Consider the following 27,624-nt stretch of genomic DNA (forward strand, 5'->3'; position numbering starts at 1 on the left):
CCTCGGCCTCCCAGAGTGCTAGGATTACATCAGAATGCTTTTTGGCCCTGTTTGTGAGGCAGCCACTATACATTGCTTGAAGTTAGCACATGAGACAAAAGCCTGTTTGCCACCCCTGGAAACTGCCCCAGTCCAGAAACTGACTGTTGGCAACACATTTCCTCCTGTGCATTCAGAACTCATTCCTTCTAGGCTTGGCAAACCTTTGGGAGCAGGTCTGTTCAAGTTCCATTGTCTGCTCTGAGATTCCTTGGGCTTGTATAGTGATTTGCCACTTGCTAATTTGTTAGGAATTCTACTCCTCTTGCTTTTGCTTTTCCGGCATGACTAAGCACATGACTCCTAAGGCTCCAGATCACTGTTGCTTTCAGGTTCTTTCATCTCAAAGGTACAAATCCAGGCCAGTCCCAGAATGGCAGCTCATAAATGTGAATGGTTTCTCAGTGAGAAGTTAAAAAGACACGGAGAGAACTAGTCTCAGAGTTTGATGACCAAATTCAACTTCTTCCTTTGGCACTTTACTGACATAAGACAAGTCAGCTACTTACTTTGTACCTCAGTTTCCCTACCATAATGCAGGCATAACAGATGCTTTGTCTGCTTTGACTGATAATGAAATCTTCAAGCAAGACCTATATGGTTCAATTTGTTTTACCAACTATAAAGTACCACATAAATGTGACATTCATTCCAATTCTGCGTTTTTGTAAATAATTCAATACATTGCATACTTCACAGCTGCTTTTGGATTGTTGCCAGCTAGTGCGTCACCCTAAACCATACATCAGTGTAGTGTAATCCTGCCATATGTCTGCTTTTGATTATTTAGGAAGACTTCCTGGCCTCCCTGTATATTTCATATAATTTTTAATGGTGAGTTGTAAAAAATGATTTATAGTATTCTTTGTAAGTGGGGGAAAGGTAAGCAAACAAAAAAACTCTTTAAATTTCACTTCAGGGTATCAGAAACTTTTTACAGCCCCAAAGGGGTGGAACAGAGTGTGAGCGATAGCAAGCAAGCCTTAGTCTCAGCGCTTGAACCTGTCTGTGGAGGGTGGCCACTCACAGCCCTGGTTACAGCAGATGTTGGGACTCCCAGCTCTTTGGAGGAATAAGAGATTTTTGTTAGACTGTTAACCAGGTTCCACAGCAAGGCAGAACCATCTCAGTCTAAAGTCACTTCATTTTTATTTTCAGTGAAGAGCTATTCTACCAGATACTCATTTATGATTTTGCCAATTTTGGTGTTCTGAGGTTATCGGTAAGTTTATCTTCTTCTCACTTCTGAAACTTCAACAACTGTTTGTTTCTGAAAATCGTAGTTCTACACTAATATCTTATTTATAGTATATTAAATTTTCTAAATATGCTCATGATACTTTCTGTATTATATTACTTGAGTTTGGAGGTATCTGTAATCTTAATAAAATTTTATACTTTTTAGTCAAATAGTCATTTGGTAGCTAACTTAAACAAGTGGTTTTTATTATAGAAGTTATAGAAGTTAATATGTGGAAAGGCATAAAAATATAAATAAGCATTCTCTAAAGCCATGGTCCAAAAATAACCCTTACTAACAATTTTAGTCTATTTCTTCTAAGACTCTTTCAATGCCTAATTTTAGAGTTAAAATCATACTACTTGTGTGAAAAAATCTACTGGGATTTTGATTGGGATTGTGTTGAATCTATAGATCAATTTGGGGAGAAAATCTTATGTTAGATAAATCCCTTAGTATTTCACATTTTTTAATGTTATAAATGGCATTTTAAAAAAAATTTTGATTTCCAATTATTTATTGCTAGTATATAGAAATACACATGATTTTTATACATTGATATAGTATCTCACAACCCTGCTAAACCCACTTACTAGCTCTAATGCAAATTTTATAGATGCTCAGATTTTCTACATGGATGATCATGTCATCTGAGAGTAAAGAAAATTTTATTTCTTCCTGCCCAATCTGGAAGCCTTTTCTTTCTCTTAACTGATTGCACTGGCTACTTAATTCACAAATTTTTTTTCAAGAAAGGGTCTTGCTCTGTCACCCAGGCTGGAATGCAATCTCATGATCATAATTCACTGTACCCTCAAATTCCTGGGCTGAAGCAATCCTCCCACTTCAGCCTCCCGAGTAGCTGGGACTATAAGTGTGTACCACCATGCCTGGATAATTTTTCTATTTTTTTGTAGAGATGGGGGTCTCACGTTTGCTCAAGCTGTCCTCCCGCCTTGGCCTCCCAAAGCACTGGGATTATAGGCATCTTATTTTTAACCATAGATTTCACTCTTCTTCCTCACTGGATCATTTACCTGAAATGTCATTTGATTTAATTTATTCTTCATCCCCCTTGCTTTAGTTACAGCTGAGGCCGTAGAAAGAAATAAATGATATGCCTAGTGATTTTCTAGAAATATGAAAGTTAAATTGAGTCCTTAAGACTACACAGAAAGAAAGTACCTACCTCCTCGTGGCCTCACCCTTCCCACCTGTTCAGCATGCTTTTTGTCTGTCACATCTTCTCTTTTGAAATGGCCATTGACAAGGTAAGGCAGAGGTTTTGTTGTGGATTGTTTCGAACTCCTGACCTCAAGCAATCCGCCCACCTCGGCCTCCCAGAGTACTAGGATTACAGGTGTGAGCCACCTTGCCTGGCCTGTTGAAGATTGTTATGGTATTTCTTTTGGAGGAAATGGGGAATAAGTGTAACATTTGTGGTTTCTCACTTGCTGTTCTGATAGTGGTTTTGTGGAATTCAGGCTTTATTTGGATGTGCTGTTAATGCTTGCCCATTGATGGTCTTGCTCCTTCCTAGGAGCCAGCGCCACTCTTTGACCTCGCCATGTTGGCCTTAGACAGTCCAGAGAGCGGCTGGACAGAGGAAGATGGTCCCAAAGAAGGACTTGCTGAATACATTGTTGAGTTTCTGAAGAAGAAGGCTGAGATGCTTGCAGACTACTTCTCTTTGGAAATTGATGAGGTGTGACCGTTATTACACCTCTGTTATGTAGTTCAGATAAAAGTCAAGTTCCAAGATCAAGACTGGGCCTCCCCTCAGAGGCAGCATGTTACATACATGACATGCTCTCCACTCCATATTTGATTTCTGGGTTACACTACTATACTATTATTGGTTCATATCCACTCCTGTTCCCCGGGGAAGGACCCAGACGCAAGGGAGAGCTACATCCCTGCAGGCCATTGCAAATGAGATTATGCCCTTGTTCCCCTTTCTTCCTCTTACCCCTCAGTCTTTGGGGCTTTCTGTCTTAACATGTTCTTTGATTGGTGAGCAGATTCACAAAGCGGGTTGTTCCACTGTATGTCAGGACAAAAAGTACTTTTTCATCTGGCCTCAGTGCCCAGCCAAGTACCTAGTCACCCAGAGTGGCAGATGTGAGGACAAGGCCTGGGAATGAACTGAAGAAATGGAATTTGTTTATACTGTAACAGCATTATTTCCTGTCCCTTTGTGCCGGCCTTTTTTCCACAAGCAGGAAGGGAACCTGATTGGATTACCCCTTCTGATTGACAACTATGTGCCCCCTTTGGAGGGACTGCCTATCTTCATTCTTCGACTAGCCACTGAGGTAAGTGATCACACAGATACTAAGCATATCACACATGCATGTGTGCTGGAGGGAGAGAGCACATGACTATACCTTCATTTAGAATGACAGAAATGACAAGAGTAAAATAGCTTCTCATCCCCACCAATATTCAGCAGTCCAGTTTATAGCTTTAATGCCTAAACATCACATTTAGGTATTTTTGGCTTTAAGTAGGCTGTGATCTCCATTTTTTCAGAAAGGAAAATGTGTTTGAAGTGTGTACCTATCTTGAGGTGTTGAATTCTTTGAACCAGGTGAACTGGGATGAAGAAAAGGAATGTTTTGAAAGCCTCAGTAAAGAATGTGCCATGTTTTACTCTATCCGGAAGCAGTACATATCTGAGGAGTCGACGCTCTCAGGCCAGCAGGTATGGTGGTGATACACATTGGCACCCCAGGACTGGGGCGGGCATCACACAACCGTTAGGAAATGAAGCTTGCCCATCTCTAAGTCCTGGGATTTCATTGTATACAATAGGATTCAAATGCAATGGTCAGCTTCTATTCATGAGTTTTATTTACTTCTGCCAGTCTTGAATGTACCTCCAGAGGGAACTCAGAAACTCTCTAATGTAAAACACAGGCCATCACAGTGAGAAACTGGAGGTTGAGTTAGATTGTCCAAGGCTGGTGGATCCGTAATCTCACATTGTTGGGAGATTGTTGGCCCTTAAGTGTGTAGCCAAAGTCTTCAGATTCTGGGTCTGTCTCCCCAGTCTCTTAGCTTTTGCCTTATTTCTGCAGTCCCCAAACCCCAGGACCCATACTGGTCTACAGCCTATTGGAACAAAACACAGCAGGTTGTGAGCAGCAGACCAGGGAAGCTTCATGTGTATTTACAGCCATTCCTGATTGCTACCATCGTTGCATAAGCTCTGCCTCCTGTTGGATCAGAAGGGGCATTAGATTCTCATAGTAGCACGAATCCTACCATAAACTGTGCATGCAAGGGATCTAGGTTGCACGTTCCTTATGAGAATCTGATTCCTGATGATCTGAGGAGCTGAGGCGGTGATGCTAGTGCTGGGGAGCAGCTGCAAATAGATTATCATTAGCAGAGAGGTTTGACTGCACAATAAATGTAATGTGCTTGAATCATTCTGAAACCACCCCCAGCCCCAGTCCATGGAAAAATTGTCTTCCATGAAACTGGTCCCTGGTGCCAAAAAGGTTAGGGACCGCTGCCTTGCCAGGAAAACAGGGCTCTATAACTCCCCTTATAGGTCAACTTGACACAGAAGGGCCTGGGTTCCTAATGTTTTATTGTCACTTTTCCCCGTCAGATGAAAATGCGTTCCAAATCAACATATATTTCAGGGGAGGAGGAAGTGGGGAGTTGAAATAGTGTAAGAATCAAAAGGTATACTTTAATACATAACCATCTCAGTGATTGCTCAGTCATGCTCCAGTTCACAGATGAGGAAGCTGAAGAATGGTTGGCATGCTCAAGAATTCCCAGTCTGTAGGTGGTGGAGCAGAGATTGAGTCTTAGGTCCTGTTGGCGAAAGCCCCTAGGGAATTTTTTATTCCAGTGGAGGGCAAAACAGCACACTTACCAAACTATGCTAAGAGTATCTCAGGTGACTGGAAAAATTTACCTCAAGGAAAGGAAGGACAGAAGAGAAAGAACATTTCCTTGTTTATGAGACACCTAAGTCTTAAAAGAAGGAGAGGAAAGATGAGGTAAAATAATCCTCATTACCTGAATGGAATCAGCCCCTCAAGAGCAGTGGCTTTTCTCCCTTAAAAACCTCTTCTTTTCAGGCCTGTGGGATCACTGAGAGGTTGGCCCACAGAGGCTGCTTCATAAACATTAGATGACATAGCCCATCACAAGCCACCAAGACTTTCCAGCCCCAGTGTACATGCCATCAGCCAGGAAGCCGCTGTATGCTGGGATATGAACAAGAGGGCTTATGACATCTAATGTGTTTTCCAGAGTGATGTGCCTGGCGCCACTCCACACCCCTGGAAGTGGACTGTAGAACACATTGTCTATAAAGCCTTCCGCTCACACCTTCTGCCTCCTAAACATTTCACAGAAGATGGAAATGTCCTACAGCTTGCTAATCTGCCAGACCTATACAAAGTCTTTGAGAGGTGTTAAATATGGTCATTTATGGACTCTGGGGTATGTTGTTCTTTCTTTGTAGTTCAGTGTTGTAGCACTTAAAGTTTAAGACTCACATCTGCCTTCTAACTAGTAGCATTCCTTCATGCATGGTGGATTGATTATAAATAAATTGTCAGATGTATTCTAATGTTATTTCTTATTTAATTCCCTTATCCTTGAAAGATTTTCTAGATCGATTTTCATCTAGTATATACCTGATTATGTTGAAGAATCCCAATATAAGTTTGAAATCCCTCTAAGCATCTGGTGAAAGGTATTGTACAAGCACTATTAAGAATTCTATCTTGGCTAGGCTGGCATGTTAAAAAAAATACCTAAAAAGGCCTTGATGATATCCTAGCTCATTCTGAGTTGATTCTTTCTGTATTCTCATAAATTTCTAATAGCAGGTGGTATATAAATTCAGATGCTTTTTATAGGAGATCCTAAGCATGTCAGAGGCTCTGATGACACTGACTATGAAGGAAGCTTGAACTGATCATCTATAGTATCTTTAATAACCAAAGCTAATTCATTTATTCTTAAGGAAAAAACTTGAGGGAAGAAAACAGTCCTTACTCAGTCTATAACAAGTATGAGTTTTTACATTAGCCCACTTTGTTAATGGTTATGAATATTACCGGCTTAACATAAAGAAGTTTCTAGGTATTCTTGTTTGAAGGATGATCTCAGAAGTGAGGTTCCTTGAGCCTGAGGGGGGGACACAGGCTGAGTGACCTTGAGTAGAGAGGAGGAGGGGTTTCCTAGGCCACAAGAGCAGGGCCACACAATATGTTGGTTCCACCTAGGGGATTCTAGGATAACCCTGCACTTCAGAAAACCCTCCTGCCCATCCCCACCACACAACCGTTGTTACTATTAGCAAGAAAATTTATGGGAAATCATCTCAATTTAGAAGTTTGGTATCCACGATTGCTTTAAGGGAGGGAACAATTATTAGAGACAGGTTTTATTCACTTCTGAGTTACCTTCATCTAGTTTCAAGTCTAGTTTTATTACCTTAATATGCCTTGAGTCATTAGATTTTCCCCAGTACATTTTCTGTGTTAATACTCTAAAGATACAGTTATCATCTCCATAAAACCACCTTGGTTCTGACAGCAAAAAAGAATTGCAAATCCTGCTAAGTGGCTGCACTCAGTGATATATAAACCTCTGCAACTGGGTACCCTTAAAGATGAAATAAAGGTCTTAAAAGAAAAAGTTCAAAATTTCAGATTATTTTTCCATGAGAAAGAGATAAAAGAAGAGGGGAAGATAAGAGGGATGTGGTTGCCATGATTTGTTTTAAAGGCTCCTATAACAAAATGAACGTGTCAGTACCAATTGTGGTTGGCAAAAGGGTGTGTTTAATAGAATCTTTAGGCAGATTCCTTACCTGCCTACCCTGCCCTTCCCTCCCCCTTCAGCTTGTCTGAGGTTTCGTTCCACAAATAAGCAGCAGATGAAATACTTTACAAGGTACAGCACAGTTGCTATTGAAGAATAAGGACCCTACTCTTATTTAAGAGTATTAGCCCTTGGACTTCCCCTGCCCCATGCAATAAAGCAAGTTTTATATAACACTCCCCATATTTTTTCCTAACATTTTCTTATATAAATTTAAATATTTTACCAAAAAAGCTTTTTCCTCCAAACATATAAATTTGAGTGAAACATAGATGCCCCATCTGTGAACTTGTTTCTTCACCAAAATATAAATGCTATCTGATATTAAGGGTAAATGTCTTTTGACCACTGGAGATCGCTGAAGTCTGAACTGCACCGTGGAGAAGGCACTTGTGTTTTCTGAGGTCTCCAGCAAGCATCTCAGTGAGCACTCATGGAATTGCTGTCCTCTACAACCCATGCCAAGGCCTCGGGTGCCCAGTCACTGAGGCAGTTGGGGGAAAATGTAGAGTAAACGTGATTCTGAAATTATGGAAATTAAAAATAACAGTATGGACTGGTTCTTAGTCTAAAATCAAACTACAAACAAAATCCAAGTGTTCATTCATGAAGATTCAAACCTGCTTCATTCTCTCATAAATTATAAAATACAAAGGTGACTATTTTAATGACAAAACTCAAACAGTACTACTGAAAGGGGTTTCTGTCAATGGACAAAGAGTCAGTTCCTCTGGGCAGGGCCCCAAGGAGCAGCGCCCAGGTCAAAGGGTGGCCTCCCTATTGCTGGGCCAGAAGTGCTGTCCTATTGGCCTTCATCTTCTCCAGCCGCTTGGCCAGGTGGCTGTTGGTCATCTCCATCTCCTCAATCTTGTCCAGCGCTGTTCGTAACTGGAGACAAGGAGAGCTCAGTCACTTCACATAGCCAGAAACAAAACCCCGTGGGCACTTTACTTCCAGCTTTCTGGAAATGGAGGCACTGCTAATTGTGATGGCCTTGCACAGGATCTTAGAGCCTAATTCTTTTTTCCTGCCAGTTAGAGGTGATGAACAGTGATGTTGAAGATTGTTTATTTGTATAAATCACAGAAAGGTTATACAGAAGTTGGAGAGACAGACCTGATCTGAAACAAAAATAAAAACTGTCTTTTTTACTCAGTGTCTAACTGAACAAAACATACAGGTAAATGGAAGTCACTGTGCAGGGTCAAAAACCAGCACAAATGGGTAAGTGATTCCACTGCTATTTCCTTAAGATCTGATTAAATTTCAGCATTTAGATCTGAAATCAGTATTATACTGATACTTACTGATCAGTATTAAATTTCTTATACAGCAAAGAATTTATTTCCAAAGGATTTTTTGTTTAGGAACATAGTTTTCAAGAAGCATAGTAAAAACAAGTACCTCTCGTTGTAGCTTCCTTTTTTCTGCTTTTAGTTCATCTTCCACTTTCTCCGCATTCTCAGCAGCAGTTTTATATCTCAGCACCTGTCCCTCCAGCCGGCTAATCTGTCAATATAAGAACATAGGCCTCCAGTGTTGGGCACTAGAAATCACCACTTTTTGGTAGCCAAGATGGAAATACAATGTCATAATAAATTCCAAGTGATCTAATACTAACAAGTCCCCTCAGGGTGAGTCATAGGTCCTCTTAGAACCCAACTGCTATTTATAAATCAAGAAGTATCCCCCAGAGAGGATTACAGCTGTAGAGTCACTATAGGGCCAATTTCCCATGTTAAGAGTTATGATGACCATATTGTTTAAGTCCCAAAGTAACATCATAGGAGGAGACTCACTGAATGGAAATCATTTTAGACTTTTTAAAATACATACTAAGGGATTTTGTTATAAACTATGATCTTGAATTCTCTTGAAATATCTATAAAAAAATGATAGCTACAGTTTCCTGTGTTTTTAGAGAAAACAGAAGACTGAAGTGCCCCTGCCAGGTGCTCTCTGCTGGCTTTTCTATTTAAATATAGAACTGTTATAGATCTAACTGCAAAAGCAGCCCACAGAAACCCAAGCAGTCATGGGGTTAGCCACTTAGATGCAGGAAGGAGATATGTATTAAACGAAATTTAAATCACCTGGTACCATATAAAAGAAGTACTTACACTTTGCTCCAAGGTGGTTATATCCTGTTCTGCTTTTGAAAGCTTAAATTTGTATTCACTAATTTGTCTATTGGCATCTCCTAGAACAGAAGATAATAATGGATTATCTTCACCTCTCAGAGATGGTGTAAACCATCAGGCAATGCCTCTGCTGGACAGAGGATCATGCAGACTACAAAATACAAGTGCACAGGAAGCAACCACAGCATCTGCAGCAGCCCAGGTTCTGGACTGTACATACTGCAGGAAGCGCTAGCACTTAGGTTGCAACAGTATCCCTTAGAACAAGAGTTAGAAGAAAACTCATTCTTCACCCTGTGGTGTATGTGAGCAGAGCTTTGACAAAGGAGCCCCACCAATGCAGCAGCAGCCCCTGCTACCTTTGTGCAGCTCTGTGACCCATGGAGCCTCTGTGCCCATGGGACTGGGCCTTCTGGTTCCCTGACCCAGCTCTGTACCTTCCCACCTCCTAGGTTTTCCTTCTGCTCTCTATCTCAAGGATCCTTTTACCCCACCTCTGACTTAAATCTTAACCAACCTTCAAGGCCAAGCTCAATTTTTACCTCCTCCATGAGTCCCCCTTAGTTAATTATAACTTCTCCCCTTGGTAAGCATTTTATTTACATTCTTTTTAAATAACATTTATCAAGCTTTTTAAATGTTGTATGCGTATGTAAATACAGGGGCCTGTCTTAGCCTTCTTAAATCTTCGTCTGTACTTAGAGTCAAGTGCTTTGCACACATTATATATGCTTAATAAATATTTGCTTTCCAATAACATTGCTTTCCAATAACATGTTGTGATACCATGTTTTGGGTAGGGATATAATTCATTAGATGTACATCTGACCTGAGAAGTAAATCGCCTGAAATGAAAAGTTCAGAAATGATGGGGAAGGTAAAAAATTCCCAGCCTCTGAAATGATTACAGAATCATAATGCTTACAGGAGATAAACCAGATCTAACCTACCAAAGGAAACACTCAAATTACCTAATTTAAAAACTTTTCTACATTTCCACATGACCAAGGTTACAATTACCTATATAATCTTCAATACAAGAAGTTTTTCTAAATGGACAGTTAGTTACCTTAAAAGTAACAGGATTATAAAACCATCTCCCCAAAATCCACCTCTGGTAGTAAAAGAGAGCTATTCCTATTTCTGGGCTCTAAAACAGAAACTTCAGGATCTTATTTTTTAATTATCATTCTCAGCAACCTATTGATTATCAAAATGTGCTGCTTCCTTCTCATTCTCCACGCCACCCATTCCTTCCTGTGTTCAAATGTGTAAATCCCTTGTCTCAGTGATTTCATGGTGTTTTGAAATCCCATTCCAAAACACCATGCCTAAGAGCCGAGGCACTGTCCAGAATGGAGAGTTGCCTGGGCTCCTTTCCTGCTGGGCCCAGCGGAGCTGCTTGCTTTGGTCTTTACCAGCCAGACCCAGTCTTTCCACAGTCCCACTCAGATCACATCATTCTCCACCTCCACCCTGGGTACTTTTCCCTACCTTCTGCAAATAGCAGCTTACAATACCTTCCTGCTTTAGGAAGCATTCATACATACATGCCAGCCCATTCCCCGAATCTTATAGATCTAACTGCCCTGACACCTTGATTTTAGCATTGTGAGACCCTAAGCAGATGGCTCTGCTAAGCCATGTCCAAGTGACTAGACAGCAGAAAGTATGAGATAATATATTTGAGTTGTTTAAAAAAAAAAGGGGGGAGGGGAATAGGTCTCCCCTGACTGCTAATTATATATCATCACCAAAAACTAAGTGTATACAAATGGCTGCTGAAATCTCTCTACTGTGGGAATTAATATGAATACAGTAGTCATTTTATAATAACACAGGGTCAAAAGTAAAAGAATAAAAACTAGAGTAGTTTGGGTGAACTAGACTTTAATTTGCAGCCTTGTTTTAAATTCCACCTAATATAAGATTAATTTGGGGCCGGGCACAGTGGCTCATGCCTATCTATGATCCTAGCACTCAGGGAGGCTAAGGTGGACGGATCACTCAAGGTCAGAAGTTCAAAACCAGCCTGAGCAAGAGCAAGACCTAGTCTCTACTAAAAATAGAAAGAAATTAATTGGCCAACTAAAAATATATATAAAAAAAATCAGCCAGGCATGGTGGCGCATGCCTGTAGTCCCAGCTACTCAGGAGCCTGAGGCAGGAGGATTGCTTGAGCCCAGGAATTTGAGGTTGCTGTGAGCTAGGCTGACGCCATGGCACTCTAGCCGAGGTAACAGAGTGAGACCGTGTCTCAAAAAAAAAAAAAGATTAATTTGGGTATACCTCTGGTAAAATTCTGAAACTGCTCGATATTAGTGTGAGTTAGTTCCACATATGTTCCTTCAATTATCCAAGATAAATTCACAGGGGGAAAAAACTGTAATGGGAGCTTAAAGGTGACACATGGGTATGGAAAAGGAGTGTCAGATTGTCAAAGGCACTATCTGCAAAAAGTTCCTAGAAATCACTTTGCCCAGAAAGGGTAGAGCAGTAACTCAGTCCTCTCATCTGAAGCCCACAGCCCAGCAAAGCCTCTATTCAGCTGTATTACTGACTAGGACTGCTTTTCTGGCCTAGCCACAGACTAACCAATCTTTGTAGCGTAGCTCCTCTTGAAAAAAGTGTATTACAAGACTCTGGCAACTTGCTCACAATCCTACTCCTGGGACATGACCTACATACAGACCAGGGCTGGCCTGGCCCCTGGTACCTACTCTGCATTTCAATGAACTGTAAGTCAGAGCCATTCTGTAGTCCTGCCAGGTCACCCACTGTGCCATCATTCCTGGAGCACTTCTGTCGTTCTTCCTCCAACTGCAGTTTCAGTTTTCTAATCTGAAATGGAAATAAAGGTTCATCAGCAAGATCCGATCTCTCAAATGAAGCAGATGCTTGGCCCAGTGACCACATCATAGAACAAGGCAGATCTTTGTCATTCAGCCACACAAATTATTCATGTGAAAACTATTTTCTTGATTGCCTATTATGAGACATATATTGTTCTAAATGCTAGAGATAAGCTATAAACAAATACTAAAAGGAGCAAGCCACAGGACAAGGTGTACCAATAAAAATAGCCATATTTTATTATTTGTGTAAGTTTTCATGGAATAGTACATACTTTGGGTATTTTTTGTTACTTTTATTAAAAATGGAAAAGTCCAGACCAGGCATGGTGGCTCATGCCTGTGATCCCAGCAATTTGGGAAGCCAAGGCAGGAAGATCGCTTTATCCCAGGAATTGGAGACCAGCCTGGTCAACATAGCAAGACCTCATCTCTACAAAAATGTTTAAAAATTAGCTGGGCATGGTGGTGCACTCCTGGAGTCCCAGCTACTCAGGAGGCTGAGGCAGGAAGATTGCTTGAGCCCAAGAATTCCAGGCTGCAGTGAGCTATGATCGCACCATTGCACTCTAGCCTGGGCAACGGAGCAAGACCCTGTCTTTAAAAAAAGAAAAGGAACATTCCAGCCAAGTATGGTGGCACATACCTGTAGTCCCAGCTACTTGGAAAGCTGAGGTAGGAAGATCACTTGAGCCCAGGGTTCAAGGCCACCCTGGGCAACATAGCAAGATCCTATCTCAAAAGAGAAAAAGTCCCAAGGGGACTGCTGTCTCCTTAAGAAGCTTTGTATAACTAGATTCCTTAAAACTATGAGTCCTAAAAGTTTTCTTAAGAGAATAGAGAACTACAAAGAGGCAAAAGTATGAGTTATCTTTTTATCCTTCAAATCTCACTTAAGTACTGATACTTAAAATAAGCATATTTCTTTCTAATGAACATTTTAGTTTGCTGTCATTTTGTCATGTAACTTAGTTAAAATTAATATTATCTTGAATGAGAAGAATGCCTTCACCTGTGATAGCAGCTCTTCCTTTTCTCCAGCAAGTTTTCGTAGCCGTACATCTAAAACAAATGAAAAATGCTTAAAACTACATGCGATGATGTAGTATATAAACAATTTAAAAACTCTTAAAACTCATACACAGAAAACATTATCTGATAAATTACATTACTTATAGCTCTGAATATCAAAAGAAATAAAGGCTTTAATAGTATTATGGAAAAGTTCTTAATTATCCAATAGTATTTCCATACAAGTGATTACTTATCAGGGCATCAAATACATTTGCTTAAAAAAGCAGTGATTTGGCCAGGTGTGGTGGCACACCTGTAATCCTAACACTCTGGGAGACCAAGGCGGGAGGATTGCTTGAGTTCAGGAGTTAGAGACCAGCCTGAGCAAGAGCGAGACTCCGTCTCTATTAAAAATAGAAAAATGAGCCAGGCGTCAAGGTGTGGGCCTGTAGTCCTAGCTACTCGGGAGGCTCAGGCAGGATTGCTTGAGCCCAAGAGTTTGAAGTTGCTGTCAGCTAGGCTGATGCCACAGCACTCTACTCACAGCAATGGAGTGAGACTCTGTCTCAAAAAATAAACAAACAAAAACAGTGATTTTTCCACTTAAACTTAAGTACAAAGGAAATAATTTCCTTGTTTCAAATATTTGCAAGTTTTCACCAGAAGGCAAACAACTCAGATGCCAAGGGTGCTCCCACAGGTTAAGCCCTTAGCAGAAGAGACAGAAATATGTGGAAAAAGACAGGGGGTAAGAGTGAAACTGGGGGGAGGCAGAGCTAGAGCAAAGAAAAGAGAGGAGCACAAGGCTAGAAGCAGAGTCCCACAGAAGCTAGTGGGGGGAGGGAAGGGAACCACTGTAAGATGTGGGAAGCCAAGCGTGAATCTGAGGCTTGACAGCAGGATCATCAGGGCTTACTCCAGCCTGTGGAGAGGTTTGCGGCTTCTCAAGGCGGCACTGAGGAGACATCTGTAGTTCAATTAAAGCAGCAGCTGACACCTGGCCAACCACCCCCTAAAACCTACCGGGGTCAAAGCCAAATATCAGTTCTGGTTTCTTCAGCACCTCCAATTGGCCTAGGAAACACCCTGGGCTGCTCACAGCCATATACCAATTTCATTCTGTAGCTCTTCTCTTTCGTTCACCTAGCATCCTGCTTTATCAAAGTGCTCTACTTTTACATTTCTGGAATTCTGCACATTACAGAATGTGCTTACTTGCTAACCTTTAAAATGTTTTTTCAGTTTGCTTCACTCTTACAGTATCTCCCACTCCTCTAGGAAACCTATGCATATATGAAAGCAAGATGAAAAGGGAAAAAGAACATTTTTAAAAAAATAGAAGTAGGCTGAGGATACAGTATCTATCTGTGCATTTTTCTTCCTCTAGAGTAGATTCTTAGAAGGGGCAATGGGTGGGCACCTTTGTGGTTTCCTGGAGAGAAAGGGCTCATTAGTTTCTCAAAGAGTTAAATTTAAGAGGCTTAGATTTTAAGAGGCTTAGAAGCCCTGCTCCACGGTCTTGGTCATCTGTTTCTTGTCTTTAATCAATGTGGTGGCAAAGAGCTACAGAACCCTGGGATAAGTAGTAGAACATAAAACCAGATGTTCCAGAAGTAAGAAACTTAAAACATCCTCTGGAAGTCCCCTGCCAGCCCACTGCTTCCGTGAGACAGGTTTACTGGACTATCTCTTTGCAAACAGCTGGCAGTGAAGTGAAAAAGCAGTGTGTATGTACCCACAGTGCTTCCGCCCAGCAGCCTTCCTTACAGTAACACTTACTGCCTTACATCACCCAGATGCTGGTTTCCCAAGGTCAGGGATGTCTGAACACAGTGTGCCCAGATTCTTCCTGTTAAAGATCTACTGAATCTCAGACAGCCCTTAGGTCGTTTTTGTTTTCCAACCTGGGATATGAAAAAGCAGAAAGCCCAACAGGGCACCATTAATCCAAGTCAACATAGCAACCAGAGTCTTACCTAGTGGCCCTTCTCCTGCTGACTCCAAGACCTGAGCGGCTTCCTGAGACACAACAGTGATGGCTCCAACCACTGGCTCATGACTGACATCACCATTGGGAGTGCCATCGGGGATTATAACTAAGCCATGTTTCTGTGGGGAAGAAAAAAACTCACCATCACAAAAGATGGCTCACACAGAAGCAGTAAACTCTGTGAGGTAACTCTGCAACAATGTATGTTTGGCACAGGCAAAAACCTGGTTAGAATTAGTTACATAGACTATAGCTCTGTGGAGGAAATGACTCAAACCTACCAAATCTGGATTAGGGAATAAACATTGTAGTTTGTGTGCAGGCTGGAAAGATGGCGGGATGGATGAAAGGAAGGGGAGGTAGAGTAAAGCAGTGAGGGACCTGAGCTCCAGGCTAGTGCTAACATACCTCTCCCGTCTTCACTGTCTCCTGCAGGGCAGCCAGCTCCTCTCTGAGCAAATCTCGCTCATTCCTAAGGCAGGCAATGTATTCTTTTTGTTTCTCTAGGGCCTGGTTTTAGGCAGGGTAGCAAGGGAAAGAATGGCACAGAAAAAGAGCAGGTGAAAGGTAGCAGAGAAGTTCCTAATTCAAATAAGCAAAGATAAAGACATAAAAAGCAAGGAAGCAGTCAAAAGCCTGGAAACAAAGCAGTCAGATGTAGAAGGAAATACAAGGTTATATGGATGTATAATATTAATATATCTCCAAAACAGAGCTCAATAGAAACTGGTTTTCATGCATAAATTCAGCAAAACATGCTTATCACATCAAGCAGGGAAATAAATCTTTCTTTTCCAGTCAATGAAAAGAACAGGAAAAGAAAGATGAGGATACCAGCAATAGTAAAATAAAATTTTCCTTACTAACTTCCTCAGTATATTTTCATTTGAGAAACAAAAAAACCCCACATTTCATGTTTAACTAAAACAGTTTATTCAAGAATATATGTGATTTAAAAAATTAAAAATAACTAGCAAACATAAGATACTTTAATTAAATATTGGCTGTATGATTGTTCTCCAAGTAGTATGGCAAAATACTCAAATACTACTTAATTCAAAATAATTTCCAAAAGGATTCTCAAGGATCTATTTCTGTCAATTTAATTAAATAAAATTAAGACTCATTTGGTTTTCTGAGATACTTTCAGAATGTGAAAAAACAAAAATAAAATACTGACAAAATAAATCCAGCCCACCTATGGAGAAGGGAACAGAATATAGAACACTCAGATTCAAGCTTTGGGGCCCTGGCACATACTTATCCTATGCCTCAGTTTCCTCATCTGAAAAACAGGAGGGATAACAGCACCCATCCTATGGGCTTCAAGGAGAACTCAGGGTAAAGCACTGCAGGGCAGTGCCTAATATTAACAGAGAAGATTCAGGAAAATCAGGGTGGGTTTTCATTTGTAAATTTCCTGCCATTTCCTGAATCTCACAAGTGTCAGAGCTGAGGAGGACAGTGCAGTTGGAGGAACATATTTGGTCTTCAGTGACAAATCAAATCTGCTGTAATTATGTAATAAAATAACACACCCAAATTAAGTAGTCTACGTAGGAACCTGACAGCTGGCCTATTTGAAAAGCCTTTCTCCCCATATTTGTTCATACATTTAAAGTTTTCTGCTAGCATTCCCATTAGTCTAAGAAGTTAAACTATAATGGGTACTTTCCTCTCAGTTTATTGGGTTCAGAAGTGGGACAATAAACTGCTTAGTTACTGGCAGCGGAATAGCTGGGCAATTTTTAAAATCATTATAATCCTAATCTGCAACCAAATTAAGAATAAGTAAATTTATTACTTGTTTACTGGGATGATAGCAACTAACATTTGCACAGTCCAAATTATATGGCATGCACTATTTTATATACATATAATCTCTCCTTTATATATTATTTTACATATGAAATTTCTACCTTCCTGTATGTACTTGTATTATCCCCATTTTACAGATCAGAAAATTGAGGCTCAAAGGGTTTATCTTTTTGCCCAAAATCACAGTAAGTGGCAAAGTCAGCAAGTGAGTCCAGTTCTTTGTGTTTCCAAAGCTCTTGCATAGTTCTTTTTACGTCACAGCCCTATGAAGGCCACATTATATTCCCTTGTTGTCATCCCAGATGGTGCTGGGAAAGCAGTCCATAGGGCAAGTCCTATTCTTCACTTACCCAAACTGCAATGTCAGTATCTAACTGCCTTTCAGTAATTTACACTCAAAACTGTATGATGGGTTTCAAATCTGCCTACAGATTGGTAATCTGGGTTTCTAGCACCATAAGGCATTTACTATAATGCTTTAAGCTAGTATTCACTCTCCATTATACTAATAACAAATAAAACATTAGGAGGACAATGTACAGCAATACTCTCCCACCTGTTGAAAGTCACTTTAACCTTTATTGGGTTAGATATTTTTGGTTATTGGTATCTCTGTGCATAGTTATGCCATGCATCACCACATATAACTGAGTAAATGATCATTGTCACAACATGCTCTATATACACAACACTGCTGAATACCTCTTAGGAACAGGCCAATTTGGAACTAGGAATTCTAGCAAATGCCAGGACATGACATTTGTTCCTCTTCCACATCTTACAGCACTGGATTTTATTTTTACTTTTGGACTTTTTAATTTCATCTTCCCATAATTATAGATGGGAAAATAAAATATATCCTGTAAATTCACCCATTTTACCACAAAGTTTGAACACCACTAAAATACCTTATAATTGGATCAAATGTATTCTCGCTGGATCTGAAATCCTCTGTATTACCTGACCATAAAACCACCACCCTTGTGTTTGCATGCAACAATGGCTCCTATGGTGGATTTTATTTTAGGGTAAAAAGTACATGCTTGTGGAGACTGAAATAATTCTTTATCTCTGACCTAACCTCAAATTCTAGCATCAAGAAGCCAAAAGGATATGTATAATGGGCTGAACTTTTGGGAAACAGGTTAATTCTCCATATAATTGCCCTGGGGCATAAATATCTTTAGTCAGAATGGGACTGAGTTTATGCTGAGCTTTAAGATATACACATTCTTTGTATGCACCTCTTCTACACATGGGCTCTTGGTGCTCAGAACTGCAGGAGAGCTGGAAGCAAGATGACTAGAGAAGGAAAACTAAAGAAAGCTGAACTTTAACCTAGGAATAATGTTCTTCATTAAGTTACTAAATTTAAATCTTAAAATTTTAATCTAAATTAAGTTAGAGACAAGTGATGCATTAGGTAGTCACTAACCATACTGAAAATGTGTCCTTTAAAAGTGAAAGGAGGGCCACCAAACATGCATTAGGATGGCTACTATCAATAAAAAAGAAAATAACAAGTGTTGGCGAGGACACAGAGGAAGTGGAACCCTTGTGCACTACTGATGGGAAGTAAAATGGTACAGCCACCATAGAAAACAATATGGCTGTTCCTTAAAAAAATTAAACATAGAATTACTATACAATCCAGCAATTCTGTTTCTGATTATATACCCAAAACAACTGGAAGCAAGGTCTTGAAGAGATATTTGTACTCTTATGTTCACAGCAGCATTATTCACAATAGGCAAAGGTGGAAGCAACCCAAATGCCCATCAACATGAATGTGGTATATACATAAAATGGAATATTATTCAGCCTTAAAAAGTAAGGACATTCTCACATCTGCTGCAACAGGAACCTTGAGGGCATTATGCTAAGTGAAATAAGACAGTCACAAAAGGACAAACATTGTATAATTCCACTTATATGAGGTAGAGGTTCTGTCTCTATGAATCTGACTACTCTAGGTAGTCACAGAGACAAAACGTAGAAGGGAGGCCGCCAGGGTCTTGGGGGAAGGGGAAAATGGGGTTGTGTAATAAGTACAGAGTTTCAGCTGGGAAAAATGAGAAAGTTCTAGAGATGGATGGTAGTGACAGTGGTACAACAATGTGAATGTACTTAATGCCACTGAACTGTACACTTAAAAATGGTTAAAATGATAAATATTATGCTTTTTGTATTTTAGCAAAATTTTTCAAATTCAAAAAGAGTCAAGGGATGGATGAACTAGTGATATACGCAACAACTTGGATGAATCTTGAGGGACTTATACTGAGTGAAAAAAGCTAATTCCAAAAGGTCATATGCTATATGATTCCATTTATATAACAATCTTAAAATGGCAAAATTATAGAAATGGAGAACAGATTAGTTGTTCCCGGAGCTTCAGAGAGAGGGTGGGGTGGTAGTAGATATGGCTATAACAGGGAAAGAGGAATGATAACTTATGGTGATAGAAATGTTCTGTATTTTAATTGTATCAAGGTCAATATCCTGGTAGTGTATCATAGCTTTGCAAGATGTTATATTTGGGGAACACTAGGTAAAGGGTATATAGGATCTCTGTATTATTTCTTACAATTGCATATGAATCTAAAATTTTCTCAAAATAAAAAAGTTTAATTAAAAAAATCAAAGGAACACATTATTGCATAGCACACAGAATAAAGACACTCACGCACTCACGCAATAAATGCCAAGACACTTAAAAAGCCAAATAATTTATATCTTAACCATAAGCATACCTTTTTGGTAACAAAAAAAAATTTGTTTTTGTTTTGTTTTGAATAGCTATTTCACTGGTTTGGGGTTTTTTCTATGGTTAGTCCAAGATAATCAGTTTAAAATACTAAGACAATTATACAAATTATAAATCTGGAACCAACAGATCTGTGCTAAAGAAAATTACATATGGTCCTAAAAGAAGCCCATTGTAGATAGTGACCAAATTTTAACTAATATTTACAAATTGCTTTGTGCCACATATTTTTCAACATCTCATTTTAAATAACCCAAGTAAAAGTTTAACTAAAATCATTAGTTCACAATCACAATTTCAAAATGCCTAACAGAGTTGTTGATTTATCCTCCAGAAGGCTTTTCTAGATTTGGGTGGAATTTCTAAACCTCAATAATTTTAACATCAGAAAAGCTATCTATAAAAGTAGCTTCAGTTCTTTAAATTTTTGGTCTACAAACTCTTAAAAAACAATGTGGTCTTTCCATGTGTTTATTAAGGAGAGGATGGGTCATTGTAGTGATTGATGGACAGGACTGGATACTGCTGGCTGGGTTTCAGAATGCTCTTAACAACGGAGGTAGGATCCAGAGGGTCTCATATCCACGCATATTTCTCACAGGAGCTCTAAGGAGATTTTGCCAACTTTCCTCTATCCCACCTAACCTCAAGAAGAACAAGACTTTTCTCACTTATTTGGTTTCCTCTGCCATAGCCCTTCCCTGACAAGGTAAGCCTCTGTCAGCTACAGCTAATGGTTGCCCTCCTGCAGAACAGACAGCTCATGCCAGGCAATGGGATTGCCAGGCATGGCAAAAGGCTATGAGATGAACTGGCCACATGAGATGAACTGATGGGAATTTTTTCAGCCTCCATGTTCTTGGAATCTACCTGCAGAGCCTCCATGTTCTTAGAATCTACTTGCAGAGCTTAACAAAAAAAAAGCAATGAAGACTTTTTCCTTATCTGGGCCCCTGCTTTGGGAGATTCTGGGGTTATAATTAGAGATGGTGACTTTGGAAAGTCTTACATTCCTATCCACTTCCGCAATTAAACTGATTTTAATCTTGTCCTATTTTATTCACCAAGGATTTATAGGATGCTAATAGCATTTCCCCACGCCCACTCCAAATTCTTGTACTGTAAGGATATCAAATTAACCACAGAGTTAGAGTTAAATGCCTGTGGCTGCTTCTGAATAAGAATCCTTGGGGAATAAAGAGAAACTTCCTTTAAATGTTCCTACTTGTATGTTGCACAACCCCAGTGTCGACTGGAAAGAAGAGTTTTTTCCAGGCATAGTATCGGGTTTTCCCATGTAAGCCTGTCTTCTGCTTATTCCTATTTCACATTGTATAAATGATCGGGAATAATCAAAAGGACAGGTTTCTTAGGAATCTCTAAGTTAAATTCTATTGTTCTATTCCTCATCAATGAACTTCTAACATCAATGAACTTCTAAAGCCCAATTTCATCTCATACCCCAATTTTTTTATCTTTCCAAAGAAGTGTCTCCTGGAGGTCAAACACCTCTTTTGTCATGGTGTCTAGTTTCTGTTGCATGCGCTGATTCTCCTGCAGAGGAAGAGGGGAAGAGAAGTAATAAAAGAACAGAAAGAAAAAAGGGAGGGAGTTAGAGGGAAGAAACAAAAATACAGCTGATAAAGAAACTTAAAAGGGGAAAGTCTATGATGAACAGGAAAAAGCAGTTTGCTTTTTAAAAGGAAAGATGACATCAGAGTCTTGGCAAGTGATTCTGATTGGCTTACCCCTGCAAAAGCAAGCAAGAAAACTGGGAATAACTGTCCCAACCACAGCTATGTGGCTACAAACCAGCAAGGGTTTCTGTGTACATCTAGCTCCATATGTGTCTTCTGCTGATAACTGCCTTTTTTTCAAATAACAAACTTACATTTCTACAGCGGGAAATTTAGGTTTGCTATAAACAAATGGTCCTTATCATAGAGAACAAGCAGTAATTTTGAATTTTATTTTTTAAAACAGAACTGATGATTCTGAATTTCCATTAGGAGGTCTATATAAGCAAGAACATCACCAATTATAAAGGAAATATCAGTTTTTAGAAAAACTAGAATTTAACATTCAGCAATTCTTAAATGACTCTTTCAATTAGGTAATGATGCTAAATGTATACCCCCTTACAATTAACAAATTTTCCTCTTATGCATTATTGGCAAATTATCATCTCCTACTTTCCCTAGTCATATATTATCTACTTGACGATGCAATTCTCAATTCTAAAGATCAAAAGGCATTATTTGTCATATTTAAGGTATTTCAGTTGTGTATAACCACAGATACCAACATCTAAAAGATGTTAATTCTAGACACAAAACACATCCAAGCCTGGGCAACACAGAGAGACCCCATCTCTACAAAAAATACAAAATGTAGCTGGGTGTGGTGGCCTACACCTGTAGTCCCAGCTATTCAGGAGGCTGAGACAGGAGGATCACTTGAGTCCAGGAATTTGAGGTTGCAGTGAGCTATGATGACACAACTGTACTCTGGCCCAGGTGACAGAGTGAGACTCTGTTTCAAAAAACAAAAAATAAAATAAAAAACACCTAAAACTAAAGTTTTTAAAGTTTGTGTAGCCAGCATCCTGGGCTTTTAGAGAAGTCACAGTGACAAATTATAGAAATCAAGCATTATAATTCTTTTAAAATGCAATTACAATAAAAAAACTAGAACATTTAACCAATCCTAATTTAAGCTACTGACTCTAAGAAGCAGGCCTCAAGTAATTTTATTATTCTTTTGAAACTTAAAGGGGGAAAGTATATATCTAAACTAGAAAAAGTTGGCTTATTGACACAAAAATATAAAAGGACAATACGAGAAAGGATTTCACATTATTTTTAAATACCAGTAGGATACACAATTTGGATAATATGCTTCCTACCATATATATAGAAAAACTAAGAAAATTAACGTCACATATAATCTGATATATCCAAAGGGTTATCTGTACCTGTATTTAAAATTCACAATTTCTGAGTATGTTCAATTATTCTTAACAATAATGAAAAATAACACCAATCCTCAAATACAGAAATGGTCATTTCTTTTCCTCTATTAAATTTTTTTTAAGTCACTTACAGGGAGAGAAATTAAGTGAGGCAGGTCTGAGGGGAAAGAGGGAGGGAAAAGAGAGGCTGAGGTCTGAGTAGCCAGGAATGTGGATGAATTTTGTTAAGTTAGGTATCTCCCCTGGTACCATTACCAGCTAGGCTTCCTAATATCTAATGCTAAATTAGCATTGGATGCCCTTGATAACCACACCTAGATGGTGGGCAGGATCCCCCTCAAACTTAGTTTCATGTTTATGAAAAACCACCACCCTCAAGAGGGAAAACCACAGTTAAAGAACAACAGAGATGAATACCTGCAAACATGGAAGCAGGGGATGGCAGGGGGCGGGGGGGGGGGGAGAAAATAACAAAGATGAAAGCAAGGTAGTAGGTCCTCAAGGATGATAAATGCTTTCAAAAAGTTCTTGATAGACTATGATCTGTCCCTTTCCTAAGATGTTGCTAACAATGTGGCACACAGAATTCCTTCACTGCCAGAGCAAAAACTTTAACTTCCTCACTAGCCAACCTTCACCTTTTTGTGTATGAGGTATCCTGACAATTTATTCTTTTTCGTTGAGCCACCTCAGAAACATATCTACCTGAGTGAAGATCAAACTTATTCCCCAAGAATCATGCCCCAAAAGATGGCATTCACTAGGTCCCAAAGAATAACATTACTCTGTAATTTTCCCTACTGCCCATTTCCTAAGATGTCATTAGAAAAGAGTATGCTTAGGAATAAAGACAATTACAAAAACTTCTGCTATTAAAAGGGGGTATGTTTATAGGGTTCATAGTATTAATTTTTAAGCTTGCCTTTATGTTTCACGTTTGTAAAATTTTAGAGTACAACTAAATATAAAGAAACAAGTAAACGCTTTGTAGCATTTTAACTCTCCTCTCCATCCAACTCATTTTTTTTCAAAGTGAAGCATTTCCACCATTCATGTACATACCTCAATAAGTTCGTCTCTTTGCCGAAGACCTTCTTTAAGTTCATCCATCTTATATTGCAACACGCTACACATATGTTTCTGCCTTTCTAACTCCTGTGATTAAACAAATAATATCATTTACACAGGTCATGGCACACAACCAGGGCAAACATATACAATGTCAAGGCTAAATATGACGTTAAAAACAGGTCCAAACTGCTGATTCCTAGTAACCTAGAAAAATTGTGTAGTCTATGGAAAGGTTCAGAAAATTTTAAATTTTCATTTCATATGATCATATCTCTAGAAAACCCAGACTAATCAATGGCAAAATTACTATAAACAATGAGATAATTTAGCATAGTAACAGATTATAGAATTAACATATAAAATTCAATAACCTTCGTAGATAACAAACAAAATCCGAAAGAATAAACACAGTATCAAAATCAATATTAAATAAAACACATATAAACTTACAAGATAAATCAAAAACCTATATGACAGAAATTATATAAAACATTTTTAAAAGACAGAGAAGGAGGATTAGCAAATGGAAAGGCATACCATCTTCTTGGATAAAAAGCCTCAACATCATAAAAATGCCAGTTCTCCCTAAATTAATCTAAAAAAAAAAAACCATCAAGTTTTTTCCTCATCAGAGCAAGATAAGTTGATTACAAAGTTTATTTGAAAAAAAACTAGCCAGAAAAAAAAAATACTGAAAAAGAAGGTAGCCTTATTAGATATTAAGACATATTATAAAGCCTCTATAATTAAAACAATGTTGTAATGGCACATGAATATAGATCAATGAAACAGAATAGAAAATTCAGAGATAGATCCAATTAGATATACAAATATATTAAACACCAATAACAAAAAGAGCATCTCAAATCAATGAGAAAATAGACTTTGAAATTAATGATGTTAGGATAACTGGCTATCTATTTGGAAAAAGATAAAATTGGAACCATACCTTACACAGGACAAAATTCCAAATGGATCAGAAGTGTACATGAGAAAAGGCAGGGAATGGAAGGGGGAAGTGGGAAGGGAAGACAAGGGAAAGCAGAACAAACTATACAGGCACTAAAAGAAAACAGCCAAAGAGTGGGGGAAACTTTAACTAAAAAATGCCTCAAAAATCCACGAGTGATAAGGAGAAAGGAACAATAAACTAGACTACATAAAAATTAAAACTTTTGAATGGCAAAAGATGCAAGCAAAGTAAAAAGACCAAATGACAAAGTGCAAAAAAAAGTTACAATTTATATCAAGACAAAGGGTGACTATCTCCCCATATAGAGAACCTCTAAAATTAGAAAGAAAAAAAAATTAACTGAACACAAAAAAAAGCTAAAGAATTGGACAGTTTATAGAAAAAGAAATAGAAATAGCTCTGGATATGAAAAGATGCTCACACTGAGAGAAATGCAAACTAAAACCATATGTGTCACCAAAACACTAGTTTTGTGTTCAAATATCTGACAGTATATTCTGGGAAAGAACTATGGGGAGGGAAACAGGCCCTCTCATACATTTTGGTGGGAATGCAAAATGGTTTATTGCTTACAAAGGGGAATCTGACAGTATCTTCCAAAACTACATGCCTTTTGATCCAGAAACACCATACTTAAGAATGACTCTTTATCATAGACACATTGGCAAAAATATAGAAAGTCTTAAGCAGTATGTTATTTTTGCAGGACTATTTCATAACAGCAAAATACACAAACAACTTTAATATCTATTAATAGGGAAGTGGTAGAATAAAGTGTAGTACATCCACACAATGAAATAGCTATGCAGTGGTGAAAAAGATTAAGGAAAGTTTCTCTATACTACATTTATAAGGTGATAAAAAATCAAGGTGCAGAATAACATTTATAGTATGCTACTATTTTTCTAAGAAAGGAGGGTTACAAATACATATATTTGTATATATATTTTGAATGGTCACATTAGATTAAAATGGCTAATATATCTTCTTAGATTAAAAAATAGATAAACCATTAAATTTAAAATTTCTCTAAGTAGGAAATATGGATGAATGACAGATCAATTAACTTATTCAAATACCTTTGTTGATCTGACTTAAGATCTACGCAACTATTTTACAGAATTGTAAAACAAAATTAAGTTTAAAAAGCACTTCCTACTGGAAACAACCCAAGTGACCATCAACAGATGAATGGATAAACCAAATGTAGTATATATACAGTGGAACACTGCTCAGCATTAGAAAGTAAGGAACTCTTGTCACATGCTACAAACATGGACAAGGTTTAAAGACATTATACTAAGTGAAATAAGCCAGTCACAAAAAAACAAATTGTATGACTCTACTTATATGAGGTACATGGAGTAGCTGAATTCATAGAGACAGAAAGTAGAATGGTGGTTGCCAAGGGCTTGGGGCACAAAGAAATGAGCAACTGTTTAATGGGTATAAAGTTTAAGTTTTATAAGATGAAAACATTCTGGAGATCTGATGCACAACAACGCGAATATATTTAACACTACTGAATTGCACACCTTAAAATGGTTAAGATGGTAAATTTTGTGATATATGTTTTTTTAACCATAATTAAAAATAAAAAATTTAAAAAGTAATTCCTAAATACTGAAAATAAAATGCAGTGAACCTAACTGTATATCCAGTTAGTAGCATAAGCACAGAGAAACTATTTGAAGTAGCTTCTAAAAACAATAGTTTAGCTATGCACAGCCTAGTGGCAAAAATAACAGCCAAACAAAACAAAATAACTAACTTTTAACTATTTTCAGTAATTACATTGTTGGTGTTAGCATTGGTACTGCTATTCTTGGTAATGTGGGATAAAGCAATAAGAATAGAATACACCATAATTACTATCATTCCCCAGTGACTTTGAAACTAGGATTTGTAGTGTGGGAAAAAGTAGATACAGATGTAAGACAGAAGATGTTAAGTAAAAACACTAACACCCTGAATATGAATTGGAACTATCAGCATGAACTCATAATATATTGTTGTTAAAAAACAAACAAAAAAATCCCCACAGACATATTTCCCAGATATATCCACTGAAAAGTCCTATAAATAGTGACCAATTGGGTGGCAATAAGTACCCATACTGCTCCACTAAAAGACAACTAGGGCTCCTTGGACAAGTGGCTGATTCCAAGTATGGGGCAGAAAATGTACAAGATGAGACTGGAACATCTTCTAGCAGAAAGCAGAGAAGCTAGCAAAACAATTAGACTCATCAAAAATACTTAGTAATCAACCTGAAGAGGTTCATATTAGCAAAAGGTGGGACAATTTAAGCATCAAGAAGAATAAAAGCTGCAATGCATTGAAAATATCAAATGCTTGAATTCATGACTTCATAATGGTATTTTAAAAAGAAAAGTACTTGATCACTAGGAAAGGATGCTAAACAACCAAGTCTGTATTTTGAAAACTCATAAATAAAGGCAAAGAATCAGGGTTTTATCTCACCTTTGCTATGTAAACTGTCTCATCTGAGTAATAAAGAGACAAAGATGCTTCTCTTTAAAGATGGACTTAAGCTAACAAAGCATAGGAAAGTAAAAACACAACCCACAGAATGGGAGAACATATTTGAAAATCATATATCCAATAAAAGATATAGAAACAACACTTACAACTCAATAATAAAAAGACAAATAATCCAATTTAAAATGAGCAAAGGATCTGAATAGACATTTCTCTACAGAAGATATACGAATAGCCAATAAGCCCATGAAAATATGTTCAAAATCATTAGTCACCGGAGAAAAGCAAATCAAAACCACACCCATTAGGATGGCAAGAATAAAAAAGTGTTGGGAGGATTTAGAGAAATCAGAACCCACATACACTGCTAGTGGGAATGTAACATGA

General features: G+C 38.4%; 2 protein-coding genes across 22 annotated transcripts in view; one reads left to right on the top strand and one right to left on the bottom strand.

The window, feature by feature from the left end:
• MLH1 (mutL homolog 1) overlaps positions 1 to 27,402 on the top strand; it is a 67,138-nt gene extending 39,736 nt beyond the window's left edge. Inside the window, exons 15-19 of the mRNA XM_012745380.2 lie at positions 1,198 to 1,261; positions 2,820 to 2,984; positions 3,502 to 3,594; positions 3,870 to 3,983; positions 5,555 to 27,402. Coding sequence (XP_012600834.1) covers positions 1,198 to 1,261; positions 2,820 to 2,984; positions 3,502 to 3,594; positions 3,870 to 3,983; positions 5,555 to 5,722 — 604 coding nt within the window. The 3' untranslated portion in view covers positions 5,723 to 27,402. The remainder of the gene's footprint in view (positions 1 to 1,197; positions 1,262 to 2,819; positions 2,985 to 3,501; positions 3,595 to 3,869; positions 3,984 to 5,554) is intronic.
• LRRFIP2 (LRR binding FLII interacting protein 2) overlaps positions 7,076 to 27,624 on the bottom strand; it is a 117,774-nt gene continuing 97,225 nt past the window's right edge. For 6 of the 21 annotated variants that reach the window (XM_020285542.2, XM_020285554.2, XM_012745387.3 and 3 more), the window contains 9 exons: positions 23,754 to 23,846; positions 21,182 to 21,274; positions 15,544 to 15,645; positions 15,122 to 15,254; positions 13,144 to 13,193; positions 12,000 to 12,120; positions 9,259 to 9,338; positions 8,543 to 8,647; positions 7,738 to 8,026 (listed from right to left, as the gene is read on the bottom strand). In XM_020285542.2, coding sequence (XP_020141131.1) covers positions 7,916 to 8,026; positions 8,543 to 8,647; positions 9,259 to 9,338; positions 12,000 to 12,120; positions 13,144 to 13,193; positions 15,122 to 15,254; positions 15,544 to 15,645; positions 21,182 to 21,274; positions 23,754 to 23,846 — 888 coding nt within the window. In that variant the 3' untranslated portion in view covers positions 7,738 to 7,915. Of the gene's footprint in view, positions 8,027 to 8,542; positions 8,648 to 9,258; positions 9,339 to 11,999; positions 12,121 to 13,143; positions 13,194 to 15,121; positions 15,255 to 15,543; positions 15,646 to 21,181; positions 21,275 to 23,753; positions 23,847 to 27,624 lie in introns of all 21 variants that reach the window. The other 15 variants (XM_020285557.2, XM_020285570.2, XM_020285548.2 and 12 more) reach the window with 5 other exon arrangements.

The sequence above is a fragment of the Microcebus murinus genome, chromosome 1, assembly GCF_040939455.1.
Source record: "Microcebus murinus isolate Inina chromosome 1, M.murinus_Inina_mat1.0, whole genome shotgun sequence".
NCBI lineage: Eukaryota > Metazoa > Chordata > Mammalia > Primates > Cheirogaleidae > Microcebus > Microcebus murinus.